The sequence below is a fragment of the Saccopteryx bilineata genome, chromosome 3, assembly GCF_036850765.1.
Source record: "Saccopteryx bilineata isolate mSacBil1 chromosome 3, mSacBil1_pri_phased_curated, whole genome shotgun sequence".
Classification (NCBI taxonomy): Eukaryota; Metazoa; Chordata; class Mammalia; order Chiroptera; family Emballonuridae; genus Saccopteryx; species Saccopteryx bilineata.
Genome location: NC_089492.1, coordinates 207,295,770 through 207,311,037, shown reverse-complemented (window position 1 = coordinate 207,311,037; position 15,268 = coordinate 207,295,770). Strand labels below are relative to the sequence as shown.

Below are 15,268 nucleotides of genomic sequence, written 5' to 3'. Positions count from 1 at the left end.
ATTGCTACCTTTATTATTATGTAGTGTCCTTCTTTGTCTCTTATTATAGCCTTTGTTTTAAGTCTATTTGACAGATAAAAATTTTGCTACCCAAGCTTTTTAAAAATTTTCATTTGCATGAAATATATTTTTACATCCAATTACTTTTTTTTTCTTTCTTTCTTTTCTTTGCATTTTTCTGAGATTGGAAACCGGGAGGCAGTCAGACAGACTCCCGCATGCGCCCGACTGGGATCCACTGGGATCCACCTGGCACGCCCACCAGGGGGCGATGCTCTGCCCATCTGGGGCGTCGCTCTGTCTCAATCAGAGCCATTCTAGCGCCTGAGGCAGAGGCCGCAGAGCCATGCCCAGCACCCGGGCAAACTTTTGCTCCAATGGAGCCTTGGCTGCGGGAGGGGAAGAGAGAGACAGAGAGGAAGGAGGGGGGGAGGGGTGGAGAAGCAAATGGGCGCTTCTCCTGTGTGCCCTGGCTGGGAATCAAACCCGGGACTCCTGCACACCAGGCCGACGCTCTGCCACTGAGCTAACCGGCCAGGGCCTACATCCATTTACTCTTAATCTGTGAATATCTTTTTTCTGTGGTAAGTCTCTTGTAGACAGCATACATATGTATCTTGTTTTCTTATCCATTCAGTTACCTTTGTCTTTAGACTGGAGCACTCAAGCCATTTATATTTATTTTTTATTTTTATTTTAATCTTTTTTAAGTGAGAGGAGGGGAGATAGTGAGACAGAGTCCTGCATACACCCTGACCAGGATTCACCTGGCAACGTCTGTCTGGGGCCGATGCTCAGTCAACCTGAGGTTGATGTGCTTAGACTAGCTGAGCTATCCTCAGCATCTTAGGCTGATACTCGAACCAATTTGAGGCACTGGTGTGGGAGGGGAAAAGAGAGGGAAGGGGGAGAGGGAGGGGAAGAGAAGCAGATGGTGGCTTCTCTTGTGTGCCCTGACCAGGAATCGAACCTGAGACATCCAGACACCAGGCTGACACTCTATCCACTGAGCTACCAGCCAGGGCCGCCATTTACATTTCAAGTGATTATTGGTACATATTTATTGCCATTTTATCCTTTTAATGCTGTTCCTCTGGTTTTTTGTTTGTTTATTTTTCTTTTATTCTCCTTCTTCTTTTAAAGAAGACCCATGAACTCCTTTATCTATTTCTTGTCTAGGAAGCTCTTTATTTCTCCAGCCTTGCTGGGGACAGAATTTTCATTGTAGGTCGTTGCATTTCATTACTTTGAATATTTCATGACAATTCCATCTGGCCTGAAATGTTTCTGTTGAAAAATCAGTCTTATGGGAGCAATCAGTCTCGTATTGCTTTTAAGGTTCTTTATCTTTAACCTTTGCCATTTATATTATGATGTGTTGGTGTGGGTCTCTTTGGGATTCTCTGCACTTCTGGACTTCTGCATCTTTTTTCTTCATTGGATGAGAGAAGTTTTCAGTCATTAAAAGAGATTTTCAATTCCTTGATATCTCTCTTCTTCTTGTACCCCATATCATGCTGATGTTGTTATGCTTCATACTGTCCCAAAAGTACTTTATTTCCCTTGCTTGAGAAAACATTCAAAAAGATAATGCTAAGTGATGTCATAAAGTATTCTGCCTATGTTTATTTCTTCTAGAAGTTTCATAGTTTTAGGTCATACATTTAAGTCTTTATTTTGAGTTTATTTTTGTATATGGTATAAGAAAGTAGTCAACTTTAATTGTTTTGCATGTTATGTGTCCAGGATTCCCAACACACTTATTGAAGATGCTATCTTTACCCCACTGAGCACTCTTGCTTCCTTTATCATAGATTAGTTGATTATTCAGGTGCGGGTGGTATCTTTTTTTTTTCAGAGACAGAGAGAGAGTCAGAGAGAGAGACAGACAGACGGGAATGGAGAGAGATGAGAAGCATCAATCATCAGTTTTTCGTTGTGACACCTTAGTTGTTCATTGATTGCTTTCTCATATGTGCCTTGACCATGGGCCTTCAGCAGACTGAGTAACCCCTTGCTGGAGCCAGCGACCTTGCGTCCAAGCTGGTGAGCTTTTTGCTCAAACCAGATGATCCCGCGCTCAAGCTGGCGACCTCGGGGTCTCGAACCTGGGTCTTCCGCATCCCAGTCCGACGCTCCATCCACTGCACCACCGCCTGGTCAGGCTGGGTGGCATCTTATTTTAATTTGCATTTCCCAAAGGTAGTGAGCATCTTTTTTTTTTGTATTTTTCTGAAGCTGGAAACGGGGAGAGACTGTCAGACAGACTCCCGCATGCGCCCGACTGGGATCCACCGGCTCGCCCACCAGGGGCGACGCTCTGCCCACCAGGGGGCGATGCTCTGCCCCTCTGGGGCGTCGCTCTGCCGAGACCAGAGCCACTCTAGCGCCTGGGGCAGAGGCCAAGGAGCCATCCCCAGCACCCGGGCCATCTTTGCTCCAATGGAGCCTTGGCTGTGGGAGGGGAAGAGAGAAACAGAGAGGAAGGAGGGAGGGGGGTGGAGAAGCAAATGGGCGCTTCTCCTATGTGCCCTGGCCGGGAATCGAACCCGGGTCCCCTGCACACCAGGCCGACGCTCTACCGCTGAGCCAACCGGCCAGGGCGGTAGTGAGCATCTTTTTATGTGCTTATTTGCCATTGATTTACTTCCTTTGATAAAATGTCTGTTTGAAATTATTTCATGTTTAAAAAAAGTTACTTGCTTTTTTATTATTATGTTTTAGGTGTGCATATTTTGGATACAAGTTTTTTTATCATATATATGCTTTTCAAATATTTTTTCCTTAGTCAGTGGTTTTTTTCTTATAATAGGAGTATCTTGAAGATCAGACATTTTAAATTGGATTAAGTCTAGTTTGAAACTTTTTTCTTTTTTTTTTTTTTCATTTTTCTGAAGCTGGAAACAGGGAGAGACAGTCAGACAAACTCCCGCATGCGCCCGACCGGGATCCACCCGGCACGCCCACCATGGGGCGACGCTCTGCCCACCAGGGGGCGATGCTCTGCCCATCCTGGGCGTCGCCATGTTGCGACCAGAGCCACTTTAGCGCCTGAGGCAGAGGCCACAGAGCCATCCCCAGCGCCCGGGCCATCTTTGCTCCAATGGAGCCTTGGCTGCGGGAGGGGAAGAGAGAGACAGAGAGGAAAGCGCGGCGGAGGGGTGGAGAAGCAAATGGGCTCTTCCCCTGTGTGCCCTGGCCGGGAATCGAACCCGGGTCCTCCGCACGCTAGGCCAATGCTCTACCGCTGAGCCAACCGGCCAGGGCCTGAAACTTTTTTCTTATTGATTGTAGTTTTGATCACTCAAGGTTACACAGATTAGCTCGTATATTATATTTAGAAGTTTTATGTTTTACATTTAGATCTGTGGTTCATTTTGAGTTAATTTTGTATAGGGAACAAATATAGATAGATCAAAGTTCATTTGTTGAATATGCATACTTAATTGTTTTATATCATTTGTTGAAAAGACATTCTTTATTTAATTACTTTTGCACTTTTGTCAAAAATCAGTTGTCCAAAAATATATTGGTCTTTTTCTAGACTCTATTATGTTCCATTGATCTATTTATCTATCTTAATGCTGATATGATACTATCTTGATTATTTTAGTTTTATTAATAAAGTCTTGTAATCACATAGCCTTAATCCTCCATCTTTGTTCTTTCATTTTGACTATTTTTGATTCTTATCATTACAATATGAATTTTACATCAAGTTGTTAATTTCTACAAAAAATACTTGCTGCAATTTTAATTGGAATTACATATATTGAATCCCTGACAATATTGCCTTCCACCTATGACCACAATATATTTCTTACTCGTGCATGGTATTTTTTTTTGTAAATTTAATTTTTGATTGTTCATTCCCAACATAGAGGAATACAGTTGTTTGTCTTTATGAATTATGTATCCTGCTTCCTTGCTTAACCTCACTTGTTATTCTGGTAGGTGTTGTTGTTTCTTAAGATTCCATTAGATTTTCTATATAGGATATGAGTGTGTTTCTGTGAGCAAAAGCACTTTTACTTTTTCCTTTGCAACCTTGGATGCCTTTTATCTCTTTTTCATACCTTATTGCAACTATTTGTACCTCTAGGACAAATAGTTTCACAGACATCCCTTTTGTTAGGGATAGGGTAAGGATTATATGTGCATCAAGGTATTGATTTAACCTTTTGCCCCTTTGTTTATTACATTTGCAAGATTTTGAGCAAAATCTTTTGGTTGAGGTTTTGAGAAGAGATAATCTTCTAACATAATATGTAGATTGACAGAGTTTTTTGGATAAGATGAATTTGGATAAGGGTTGTGAAAGAGAAAAGTAAATGTTAGGTTGTGTGAAGGCAGTTATGAACAAGTAGGTCCTCAGAAAAAAGAAAATGACAGAGACTATAAAGGAGAATAAAAGGAGGTAATCATGGTAAACTTAGTGAAATATGAAGTTAGGGCAGGACTGGCAAAGTAAAGGCCTTATAGATAGTGCTAAATGGTATAAAGGACTTGTGAGTTTTGAATTGCTTCTTGTGTGGAAAATATTTTGCATAAAAGATAACTTTTGGTGCTGAGTTTGTAAGTGACCAATTTTTAATTTATTTTTATGGCTGTGATCAATAAATAACCTGCACAACTAAAATGCAAAGCCCTATATTAAAAATTATTGTGTGTGATGTATGAGTATAGATGAACTTTTTCTCCAAGTAATTCACAATTTACTTCAGAATACCAGATGTACTTGGCATATATGTTAATTAATTGCTGGAGCTATTTAAAGACGGTCAGAAGAGAGATTTTTCACAAGTAAAACTTGGAAGAAATAAAAGGAACAGGAGATTGTCACCTTTTCTTGTGTGAAATTCTAAACAATATGTAATTTTTTATTTTTTTTTTGGTATTTTTCTGAAGCTGGAAATGGGGAGAGACAGTCAGACAGACTCCCACATGCGCCCGACCGGGATCCACCTGGCACGCCCACCAGGGGGCGACACTCTGCCCACCAGGGGGCGACGCTCCGCCCCTCCGGGGCGTCACTCTGTCACGACCAGAGCCACTCCAGCGCCTGGGGCAGAGGCCAAGGAGCCATCCCCAGCGCCTGGGCCATCTTTGCTCCAATGGAGTCCTGCTGCGGGAGGGGAAGAGAGAGACAGAAAGGAAGGAGAGGGGGAGGGGTGGAGAAGCAGATGGGCCCTTCTCCTGTGTGCCCTGGCCAGGAATCAAACCCAGGACTTCTGCACACCAGGCCGACGCTCTACCACTGAGCGAACCAGCCAGGGTCCAATATGTAATTTTTTTGTTAGAATTTTGAGTCTCTCTCTCTCTCTCTTACACTCCCCTGTCCACCCTCCTCCCTCCTCCCTCCTCCCTCCTCCCTCCTTTATCCTCTATCCTCCTCTTTCTCCTTCCCTCTCCCCGCCCCCAATTATTGAAACCCAGAATCCATAGGAAAGATTTTTGTGTAAAGAATAACTGAATGTAATGACATCTTTTTTTACATTTCTCTGACTCTAGTAAAATATAAAATGACAGGGAGCATTTGAGATTTTGATCTCCATAATATGTTGTCAGTTTGACTAAAATAAGGTGACCAACGTTTTTACAATGAAAAGGAGGACAAAAATAAATGGAAGAAAACAATATCATAAATAAAAGAAACATTTTATTTATTGCAACAATAATACACTACAGTGTGTCCGTCAAGTCATGGTGCACTTTTGACCGGTCACAGGAAAGCAACAAAAGACGACAGAAATGTGAAATCTGCACCAAATAAAAGGAAAACTCTCCCAGTTTCATACCTATTCAGTGCAGTTCGATGTGGGCTCACGCACAGATTTTTTAGGGCTCCTTAGGTACCTATCCCGTAAAGCCTCTACAGACTCGTCACTGACGGATGGCCTACCAGAATGGGGTTTCTCCACCAAACTGCTGGTTTCCTTCAACCGCTTATCCCACCGAGTAATGTTATTCCTATGTGGTGGCGCTTCATTATAAACGTGCCGATATTCACGTTGCACTTTGGTCATGGATTCAAATTTAGCGAACCACAGAACACACTGAACTTTCCTCTGTACCATCCACATCTGGACTGGCATGGCCGTGGGCTGCTCCGCTGTATACATGGTGTTCCGTCATCACCTGCGCATGCACGTATGCTGCCACATCATCCTACAGACACTGGGAGGGTTTTCCTTTTATTTGGTGCAGATTTCACATTTCTGTCATCTTTTGTTGCTTTCCTGTGACCGGTCAAAAGTGCACCATGACTTTACAGACACACTATATAATATGATAAATGCATAATAAAAACATTTGTAATATATATTTTATATTGTAATTATGCTTGCATGCCTATTAATTTTTAATAATACTTATAAGAAAAAAGTACACATTTAGATACAAATAGGTCACATCACACGCAATGGATCAACTCTGCATTGATCGAATACAGACATTTACAGATTAGTCTTCCAGTATCAAAAAGGAGGACACTGCCCTGGCCGGTTGGCTCAGCGGTAGAGCGTCGGCCTAGCGTGCGGAGGACCCGGGTTCGATTCCCGGCCAGGGCACACAGGAGAAGTGCCCATTTGCTTCTCCACCCCTCCGCCGCGCCTTCCTCTCTGTCTCTCTCTTCCCCTCCCGCAGCTAAGGCTCCATTGGAGCAAAAATGGCCCAGGCGCTGGGGATGGCTCTGTGGCCTCTGCCTCAGGCGCTAGAGTGGCTCTGGTCGCAACATGGCGACGCCCAGGATGGGCAGAGCATCGCCCCCTGGTGGGCAGAGTGTCGCCCCATGGTGGGCGTGCCGGGTGGATCCCGGTCGGGCGCATGCGGGAGTCTGTCTGACTGTCTCTCCCTGTTTCCAGCTTCAGAAAAATGCAAAATAAATAAATAAATAAATAAAAAAGGAGGACACTTTTCGAGAGAAGACAGAACTTACAAAAGAAGGACTGTCCTCCCTAAAGAAGAACAATTGGTCACCTTAACTAAAAAACTCTTTTAACCCCCCCCCCCCCAGTCCCCACAGCCCTGGCCCATGGCTCCGTGGATAGAGCATCCACCAAGCATAGGGGATTTAGCCCCCAACCCTGTCATGGCACACAGGAGAAGTGACCATCTGCTTCTCCCCACTCCCTCACCCCTTCTTTTCCTCTTCCTCTCTCAGAACCAGTGGCTTAACTGGTTTGAGCATGGCCCCGGGCACTGAGGATAGCTCCTTGATCCGTTTTCTGTTGGAGTGCATCAGCCTCAGGCACTAAAAATAGCTCAGTTGATTCTGGCATTGCTGGGTGGAACCAAGTGGGGCACATGCAGGAGTCTGTCTCTCTACCTCCCCTCCTCTCACCTTAAAAAAAAAAAAGAAATTACCCCTCCCAAAATGGCAAATAGTAGTAAGATCTATCTTTTCTTTCCTTGTTCTTCCCTGCTATCCCACCAGTGTATTAAGTCCAAGGAAAAAATCATGAGAATAATTACTTAAATTTTCTCTAACCATTTTTGTGGTTTGTAATATAGATATGCAAGTTATATATGTAAAAAGATATTAGGAGACACAACTACTACTTGTAACGTGGGTTTCTTTTCTTTCTCAAATGTAGATGAACCTTTGGTTTATACTACTCAACTCTCTTTGATTCAGAAAGTATAAAAATGGCAGTGTTTTAGAAAATTAAAATAACAAATTCTATAAAATACATTTTCCTTCTCATATTACTGCAGTTATCACTTTTGAAAAATAAGTGCATCTGGCAGTCACAGATATGTGAAGAAATGGTTCAATACAATGTCAAAGATCTGTTTGACGAAGGTTAATAATTCATAGCTTTAACATTGAAACGGGACAGCTATTTTTATCTGTGCGGTAAATGTGCTTTTTTTCCCCCAAAAATACAAAGAATTTGTATTCTTGGCTTTGGCAGAGATGAATTTAAGAAGGTAAGTTTCAAAAGTAATAGCGATGCATTTTAATTAAGTAGGGGGATGTTGGTGGTTTAAATTTGAGTGGGCCATTATTTGCATGGCTTAAAAGTTGTATTGCATCTACGTTTACTTTCTTTTACATTCTATTATTTGAATCATATTTTGCTTTTTAGCAGATTTTGAGTATGAGGATGAGGAAGTGATAAGGGTTCTTATACACTAAAGTAAATGGATTTTATTTTTGATATGGTAAGCAGAAATGTTTGAATCTTTAATTTGCAAATCTTTCTACCTATTATTTTTTTAATCTAGTAAAAAGAATACTTGAAATTTTAATTTATGTATCTTTGTAATATCTGTTATGGTAGCCACTAGCCATATGTGGCAAATAAGCACCTGAAATGTGACTGATCTAAATTGCGTTGTGCTCTAAGAGTAAAATATACCCCAGATTTTGAGGAGTTGATTGTAAAAAAGGATATCTCATTAATTTAAAATTTTCATTACATGATAAAGTGATATTTTTACTATTTTTGATAAAATATTTATAATTGCATCTGTTTCTTTTTGAATGCAGCCACTATACCATTTAAAATTATGTGAGGCTGTGTTGTATTTCTGTTGGACAATGCTAATCTAGATAACCTTTAATCTTATTGTTATAATTTTACCACCACAGCATTAGTACCTGTTTTCCTAAGGATATATAGCCATGAACATTAAAGGAAGTAAAAAAAAAAAATTTTTTCTTCAAATCTCTGTTAAAAATTCGTGTATTTTTAATCATAGGAGAGGTCTTTAGATCTTCACTTGAACTCTTTATTATTTTTCTTTTTTGTGTTTTTCTGAAGCTGGAAACGGGGAGGCAGTCAGACAGACTCCTGCATGCGCCCAACCGGGATTCACCCGGCACGCCCACCAGGGGGCGATGCTCTGCCCATCCGGGGCGTGGCTCTGTCGCAACCAGAGCCATTCTAGCGCCTGGGGCAGAGGCCAAGGAGCCATCCCCAGCGCCCAGGCCATCTTTTGCTCCAGTCTTGGCTGCGGGAAGGGAAGAGAGAGACAGAGAGGAAGGAGAGGGGAAGGGTGGAGAAGCAGATGGGCACCTCTCCTGTGTGCCCTGGCCGGGAATCGAACTCGGGACTTCCGCACGCCAGGCCGACGCTCTACCACTGAGCCAACCGGCCAGGGCCATTATTTTTCTTTTTATTGAAGATTTTTTTTTTTTTTTTTTTTTTTTTGCATTTTTTTTCTGAAGCTAGAAACAGGGAGAGACAGTCAGACAGACTCCCGCATGCGCCCGACCGGGATCCACCCGGCACGCCCACCAGGGGCGACGCTCTGTCCACCAGGGGGCGATGCTCTGCCCATCCTGGGCGTCGCCATGTTGCGACCCTCCTGGGTGTCGCCATGTTGCGACCAGAGCCACTCTAGCGCCTGGGGCAGAGGCCACAGAGCCATCCCCAGCGCCCGGGCCATCTTTGCTCCAATGGAGCCCTGGCTGCGGGAGGGGAAGAGAGAGACAGAGAGGAAGGCGCGGCGGAGGGGTGGAGAAGCAAATGGGCTCTTCTCCTATGTGCCCTGGCTGGGAATCGAACCCGGGTCCTCCGCACGCTAGGCCGACGCTCTACCGCTGAGCCAACCGGCCAGGGCCTGAAGATTGTTTAGAGTACTTCTTATCTATTGCCTCATTTTCTGAGGAAGTTGATAATATAACTAATTTTAAAAGTTTATTTTACTACTTTTTCTTTTGCAACTTGCTTAGCTTCTGATCATCTCTTTTTTTTTTTTTTTTTTCATCTTTTCTGAAGCTGGAAACAGGGAGAGACAGTCAGACAGACTCCCGCATGCGCCCGACCGGGATCCACCCGGCACGCCCACCATGGGGCGATGCTCTGCCCATCCTGGGCGTCGCCATGTTGCGACCCTCCTGGGTGTCGCCATATTGCGACCAGAGCCACTCTAGCGCCTGGGGCAGAGGCCACAGAGCCATCCCCAGCGCCCGGGCCATCTTTTGCTCCAATGGAGCCTTGGCTGCGGGAGGGGAAGAGAGCGACAGAGAGGAAGGCGCGGCGGAGGGGTGGAGAAGCAAATGGGCGCTTCTCCTATGTGCCCTGGCCGGGAATCGAACCCGGGTCCTCCGCACGCTAGGCTGACGCTCTACCGCTGAGCCAACCGGCCAGGGCCTGATCATCTCTTTTTTAAATTTAAAAGTCCAAGAAGTTAAGTTTGCCTAGAATTGTTTGTCTATAAAGTAGTTTCTACACCATGAGTTTCTGATCAGACTATGTATATTTGGGAGGGGCTGTACGACTCATTTCTTAACCTTCTCTAATATCTCATCTCAAAGAAAGAAAACCAGATGAAAATCCTGATGCTTTCAGAACTGGAGAGTTCCCTGTAGTTTAGGAATTTTTTTTAAGAGCCGTCCCTGAATTGTTTCCAGTGCTAATTACTTGTGCTTTCTCTTCTCCTTTCTTTGTTTCTGTTGAGGAGAGACAAGAATTTGTGCTTGATGATGTTGATGTGAAAGAGCGTGACTCCCCTGAGTCAGGCATGTATTTTGCTGCCACTTTTTTTTTTTTTTTTTTTTTTTGTATTTTTCTGAAGCTGGAAACAGGGAGAGACAGTCAGACAGACTCCTGCATGCGCCCGATCCGGATCCACCCGGCTCGCCCACCGGGGCGACGCTCTGCCCCTCCGGGGCGTTGCTCTGCTGCGACCAGAGCCACTCTAGCCGCCTGGGGCAGAGGCCAAGGAGCCATCCCCAGCGCCCGGGCCATCTTTGCTCCAATGGAGCCTTGGCTGCGGAAGGGGAAGAGAGAGACAGAGAGGAAGGAGGGGGAGGGGGTGGAGAAGCAGATGGGCGCTTCTCCTATGTGCCCTGGCCGGGAATCAAACCCGGGTCCCCCGCACGCCAGGCCGACGCTCTACCGCTGAGCCAACCGGCCAGGGCCTTGGTGCCACATTTTTTAGGTAATAAGTTTCTGTCTTTTCCCCAGCACATTTATATCCTGTTTTCTTTGGTGTAACATTACAAGGGATGTTTGAACCCCATGTTTGAAAAGTTGCTCCCTCTGCAATAAGTGCCAGTGATATAGTTTTCCAAGTGTTTTTTCACGTAGCAGTTTTCTTCCCCAGCTTTCTTAGACCCTTCCTTCCCTTACTTAATTCTTGATAAAGTATTGTAGCAGTTTATACACTACCGAAGGGCAAGTTGACCCGTTGCTATTTATCCTTCTCTGTCAGTTCTGGTATCCATAGGAAAACATTATGCTGAGTTCAGTAGGATATTTAAAAAGTTTACTATCAACTCTTCATAAATAATTGCCACATTTCTATTTGTAGGCTTCACCTCTCATCTGAACTTCAGACTTTTCATCGTCTGTGCTTCTTATCTGCATGGATGTCTCCCAAGCATTTCAGACTCCAGATACTCAAAGGAGAACTCATTCTTCTTTGAATTTTTCAATCATAGTACTGTAGAAAGACTTTTTCTTTGATGTTTCTCAAATACGTGTTGCCACAAGCTAATCTTCTTTCCTCTTCTGTGTCCATCATAAGTGCACACTCTGCCATTTTCCTTACATAGGGCATCCCCTCGGTAAGGAGAAGGCTCAATTCCCAGTAGCAAAGATATGGTGAAGGTAATCTAAGATAAGACCAAGACTACTATGTGTGTTGACATATTCTCTTATTATCAGTTTAGTCTTTAGTCCTACCCATCAGGGAACTGGAAATGCTTTCTCTCTGCCAACTCTTTTAAGCTTCTGGAAGTAACCAATCCTAGACTTTACTCTTGATACCAATTGAAGTCCACCTGATACTGGTTTTAGCATCTTCATCTCAGATAATGTGGGGCTGTAGCCATTTTGAGTGCTACCATTAGAGATGGAGCTACTCTTAACAGAAACTTGGAGTTGCTTAGTTAGGAGACTGAGGATTATGTATTCCCCAGTTAATAAATCAACCTTTGATGTCTTAGTCTGGCAGTATTCTGTGAGGGTGAATAAATATGAGTTTATTAATTATTGTATAATAGTGGCAGATAAGAAATGGCCAGGAGGTCACACAAACCAATGGCAATGCCTTTGGTTATAGCATACAATGTTCTTGCTAAACCAGTATTTTTTCTTCTATCTGATAAATTTCTTTTTGTGTTAGTCATAGGAAATTATGATGGGGTTGGAAGGTAAATTTATTGCAGTAAATCTATGCAAGCCAATGAACCTTTATGCTCTGGGAGGAGGAAAATAAGTAAGTCTTGTTTTGTTTTGTTTTAAAATGAGAGCAGGGGAGATTGTGAAACAGACTCCCCCATTTACCCCAACCGGGATCTACCCAGCAACTCCAGTCTGAGGCTGATGCTCGAATCAAGTGAGCATCGGTGTCTGAGCCCGACGGTCAGACAAACCGAGCTATCCTCAGTATGTAGGGCCAATGCTTGAAACAATCAAGCCACTGGCTGCAAGAGAAGAGCAGAGAGACAGAAAAGGGCAAGTGAGGGGAAGAGAAGCAGATGGTCGCTTCTCCTGTGTGTCCTGAGCAGGGATGGAACCTGGGACATCCACATGCCGGGTCGACACTTTATCCACTGAGCCAACTGGCCAAGGCTGTTTTTTTAATTTTTTTTGAGGCAACCCCCATACTGCTTTCCACACTGGCTGCACCAATCTGCATTCCCACCAACATTGCACATCCTCAGTAATATTTTTGTTGATTTATTGATGATAGTAATTCTGACAGGTGTGAGGTTTCATTGTGACTTTAATTTGCATTTCTCTGATGATTAGTGATGTTGAGCATCTTTTCATATGTCTATTGGCCATCTGTGTATCCTCTTTGGAGATGTGTCTATTGAGGTCCTTTGCCACTTTTCAATTGTATTGTTTGTTTTTTGGGTGCTCAGTTATACAAGTTCTTTATCAATTTTGGATACTAACCCTGTACTAGATATATCATTGGCAGTATGTTTTCCCATTCTGTGGATTCCCTTTTTATTTTATTGATGATTGTTTTTGCTGTTCAAAAGCTTTTTAGTTTTATGTAGTCCCACTGTTTATATTTTTTCCTTTGTTTCCCTTGTCTAAGAAGATAGATATATCAGGAAAATATTGCTGTAAGAAGTGTCTGAGATTTTACTGCCTATTTTTGTTTTTGTTTTTTTGTATTTTTCTGAAGCTGGAAATGAGGAGAGACAATCAGACTCCCGCATGCGCCCGACCGGGATCCACCCGGCATGCCCACCAGGGGCAACGCTCTGCCCACCAGGGGGTGATGCTCCGCCCCTCCGGGGCATCGCTCCTTTGCAACCAGAGCCACTCCAGCGCCTGAGGCAGAGGCCAAGGAGCCATCCTGAGCGCCCGGGCCATCTTTGCTCCAGTGGAGCCTCGGCTGTGGGAAGAGAAGAGAGAGACAGAGAGGAAGGAGGGGGGAGGGGTGGAGAAGCAGGTGGGCGCCTCTCCTGTGTGCCCCGGCCGGGAATCGAACCCGGGACTTCTGCACGCCAGGCCAACGCTCCACCACTGAGCCAACTGGCCAGGACCCTGCCTATTTTTTTTTAACTGAAATTAGGTATATTTTAAAACTATGGCTAAATTGCTGTAGTGAAGCTCCAAGTGTCATCATTACTTTATCTAGTATCACTGTGAGATTGGGTCTTAAGCAGTTTTTAATTCTGTTTTAGATTGTTAGAGACGGATACTAAGTCTTTAAAATCTGTAAATGGGTCAAGAAGAAACAGTGGCTCCTCTCTTGTATCAAGTTCATCAGCCTCTAGCAACCTCAGCCACCTTGAAGAAGATTCTTGGATACTTTGGGGAAGAATTGTTAATGAATGGGAAGATGTACGTAAAAAGAAGGAAAAGCAAGTTAAGGTAATCATATTCTGTGTTGAAGTTCTTCCTTTTATCTCAAAGGGCATCACGCATGGATTGATAGAGGATTAAAAATCAGATTCAAGTACTTTCCAATACTTGAATACTGTAATAAAAAAGTGTCTTTTATAAGTTTCATTTATTTGTGCCAATAGAAGTTCTGGTTTGTAGATATCAGTTGTTATAGAGGTTTCCTAATTGTAGAAATATATAGGTGGAAATTATTTTAGGAATTAAATTCTATCATTTTATAGTTTCAGAAATGAAGTTGTGACATCACATGTCCTTGAATTTATCAGTTTTTTACTTTTTTCTGCTTGATAACTGTCTTTTATAAGATGGTTACTGTACTGCCATTCATAGTTCAGCAGATTATGAAGTCTTTAGTACTTTTAGAGGTCATACTTTGAGTGAGGTTATAAGAATTTATCTATAACATTGTAGCCTCTTTTTCCCTGACCATACAGGATATGCCCAAGGGCGAAATCTTAGCCTTGGTTAAAAGGTTCCCTAGCTTTATTATATGTATAAGTAGCTTTGTGAATTATGAATTTGATAAAGTTTTCCAATACACTCCAACCTCCAATAAGTCTTCTTTGCATTTCAAGGTAGGAGTCTTAAATAATTCATTAAAAATTTTTTATTTTTATTTTTAGGAACTTGTTCGTAAAGGGATACCACACCATTTTAGAGCATTAGTTTGGCAACTTTTATGCAGTGCACAAAGTATGCCAATTAAGGATCAGTATTCAGAACTCCTGAAAATGACTTCACCTTGTGAAAAATTGATCCGAAGGGACATTGCTAGAACCTATCCTGAACACAATTTTTTTAAGGAAAAAGATAGCCTTGGGCAGGAGGTTTTATTTAATGTAATGAAGGTAAGTTCTATTTATTTATTTTTTGAAATGAAATGAATTCTCAGAAGGTTGGAATTACACATTTTTTTACAGCGAAGCTAAACTCACTCCAGTAATCAATTGCTTTGGCAATAAGTTTGGCTTTAGTGTAATTTTTAGTTTAATTCTAATGCGACATTACTGTCTAGTTAGAGAACTTGTTAGAAGATTCATTCCATTGCTTGGTATTAGGTGGCCAAAATAAAATAACCTAAAAATCACTACATGTTCAGAGATCTTCTGTGAAAATGATACTTCTACGAGTTTCACGATCTGTGAGCAAATGTTTCTACTTGATGTGATCAGTGTTGTTAAGAGCTCCTAGCCCTTGAAAGTGTGTACCATTGTAAAGTTTTCTTCAATATTGCCTTTTCTCCTTCCATAGTTTTTTCCCTTCTATCTACTGCTGAGAAATAATGATTTATTGTTAAAACCGTTTCAATTTTGCCACTGCCTTTTTTTTTTATCTTAACCTACTCTGGTTTTATCTTTATCAAACATACATTTGAAATTATTTTTAAGCTCTGTTACTTTTCTGAGAACAAATAAATTTTTTTTTGTCTCTAGGAACAGTTA

General features: G+C 42.6%; 1 protein-coding gene across 5 annotated transcripts in view; it reads left to right on the top strand.

Moving 5' to 3' along the window:
• EVI5 (ecotropic viral integration site 5) overlaps window positions 1–15,268 on the top strand; it is a 269,819-nt gene that overhangs the window by 68,136 nt on the left and 186,415 nt on the right. For all 5 annotated transcript variants that reach the window (XM_066268649.1, XM_066268645.1, XM_066268646.1 and 2 more), the window contains 2 exons: window positions 13,604–13,793; window positions 14,450–14,674. In XM_066268649.1, the coding sequence (XP_066124746.1) occupies window positions 13,604–13,793; window positions 14,450–14,674 (415 nt within the window). The remainder of the gene's footprint in view (window positions 1–13,603; window positions 13,794–14,449; window positions 14,675–15,268) is intronic.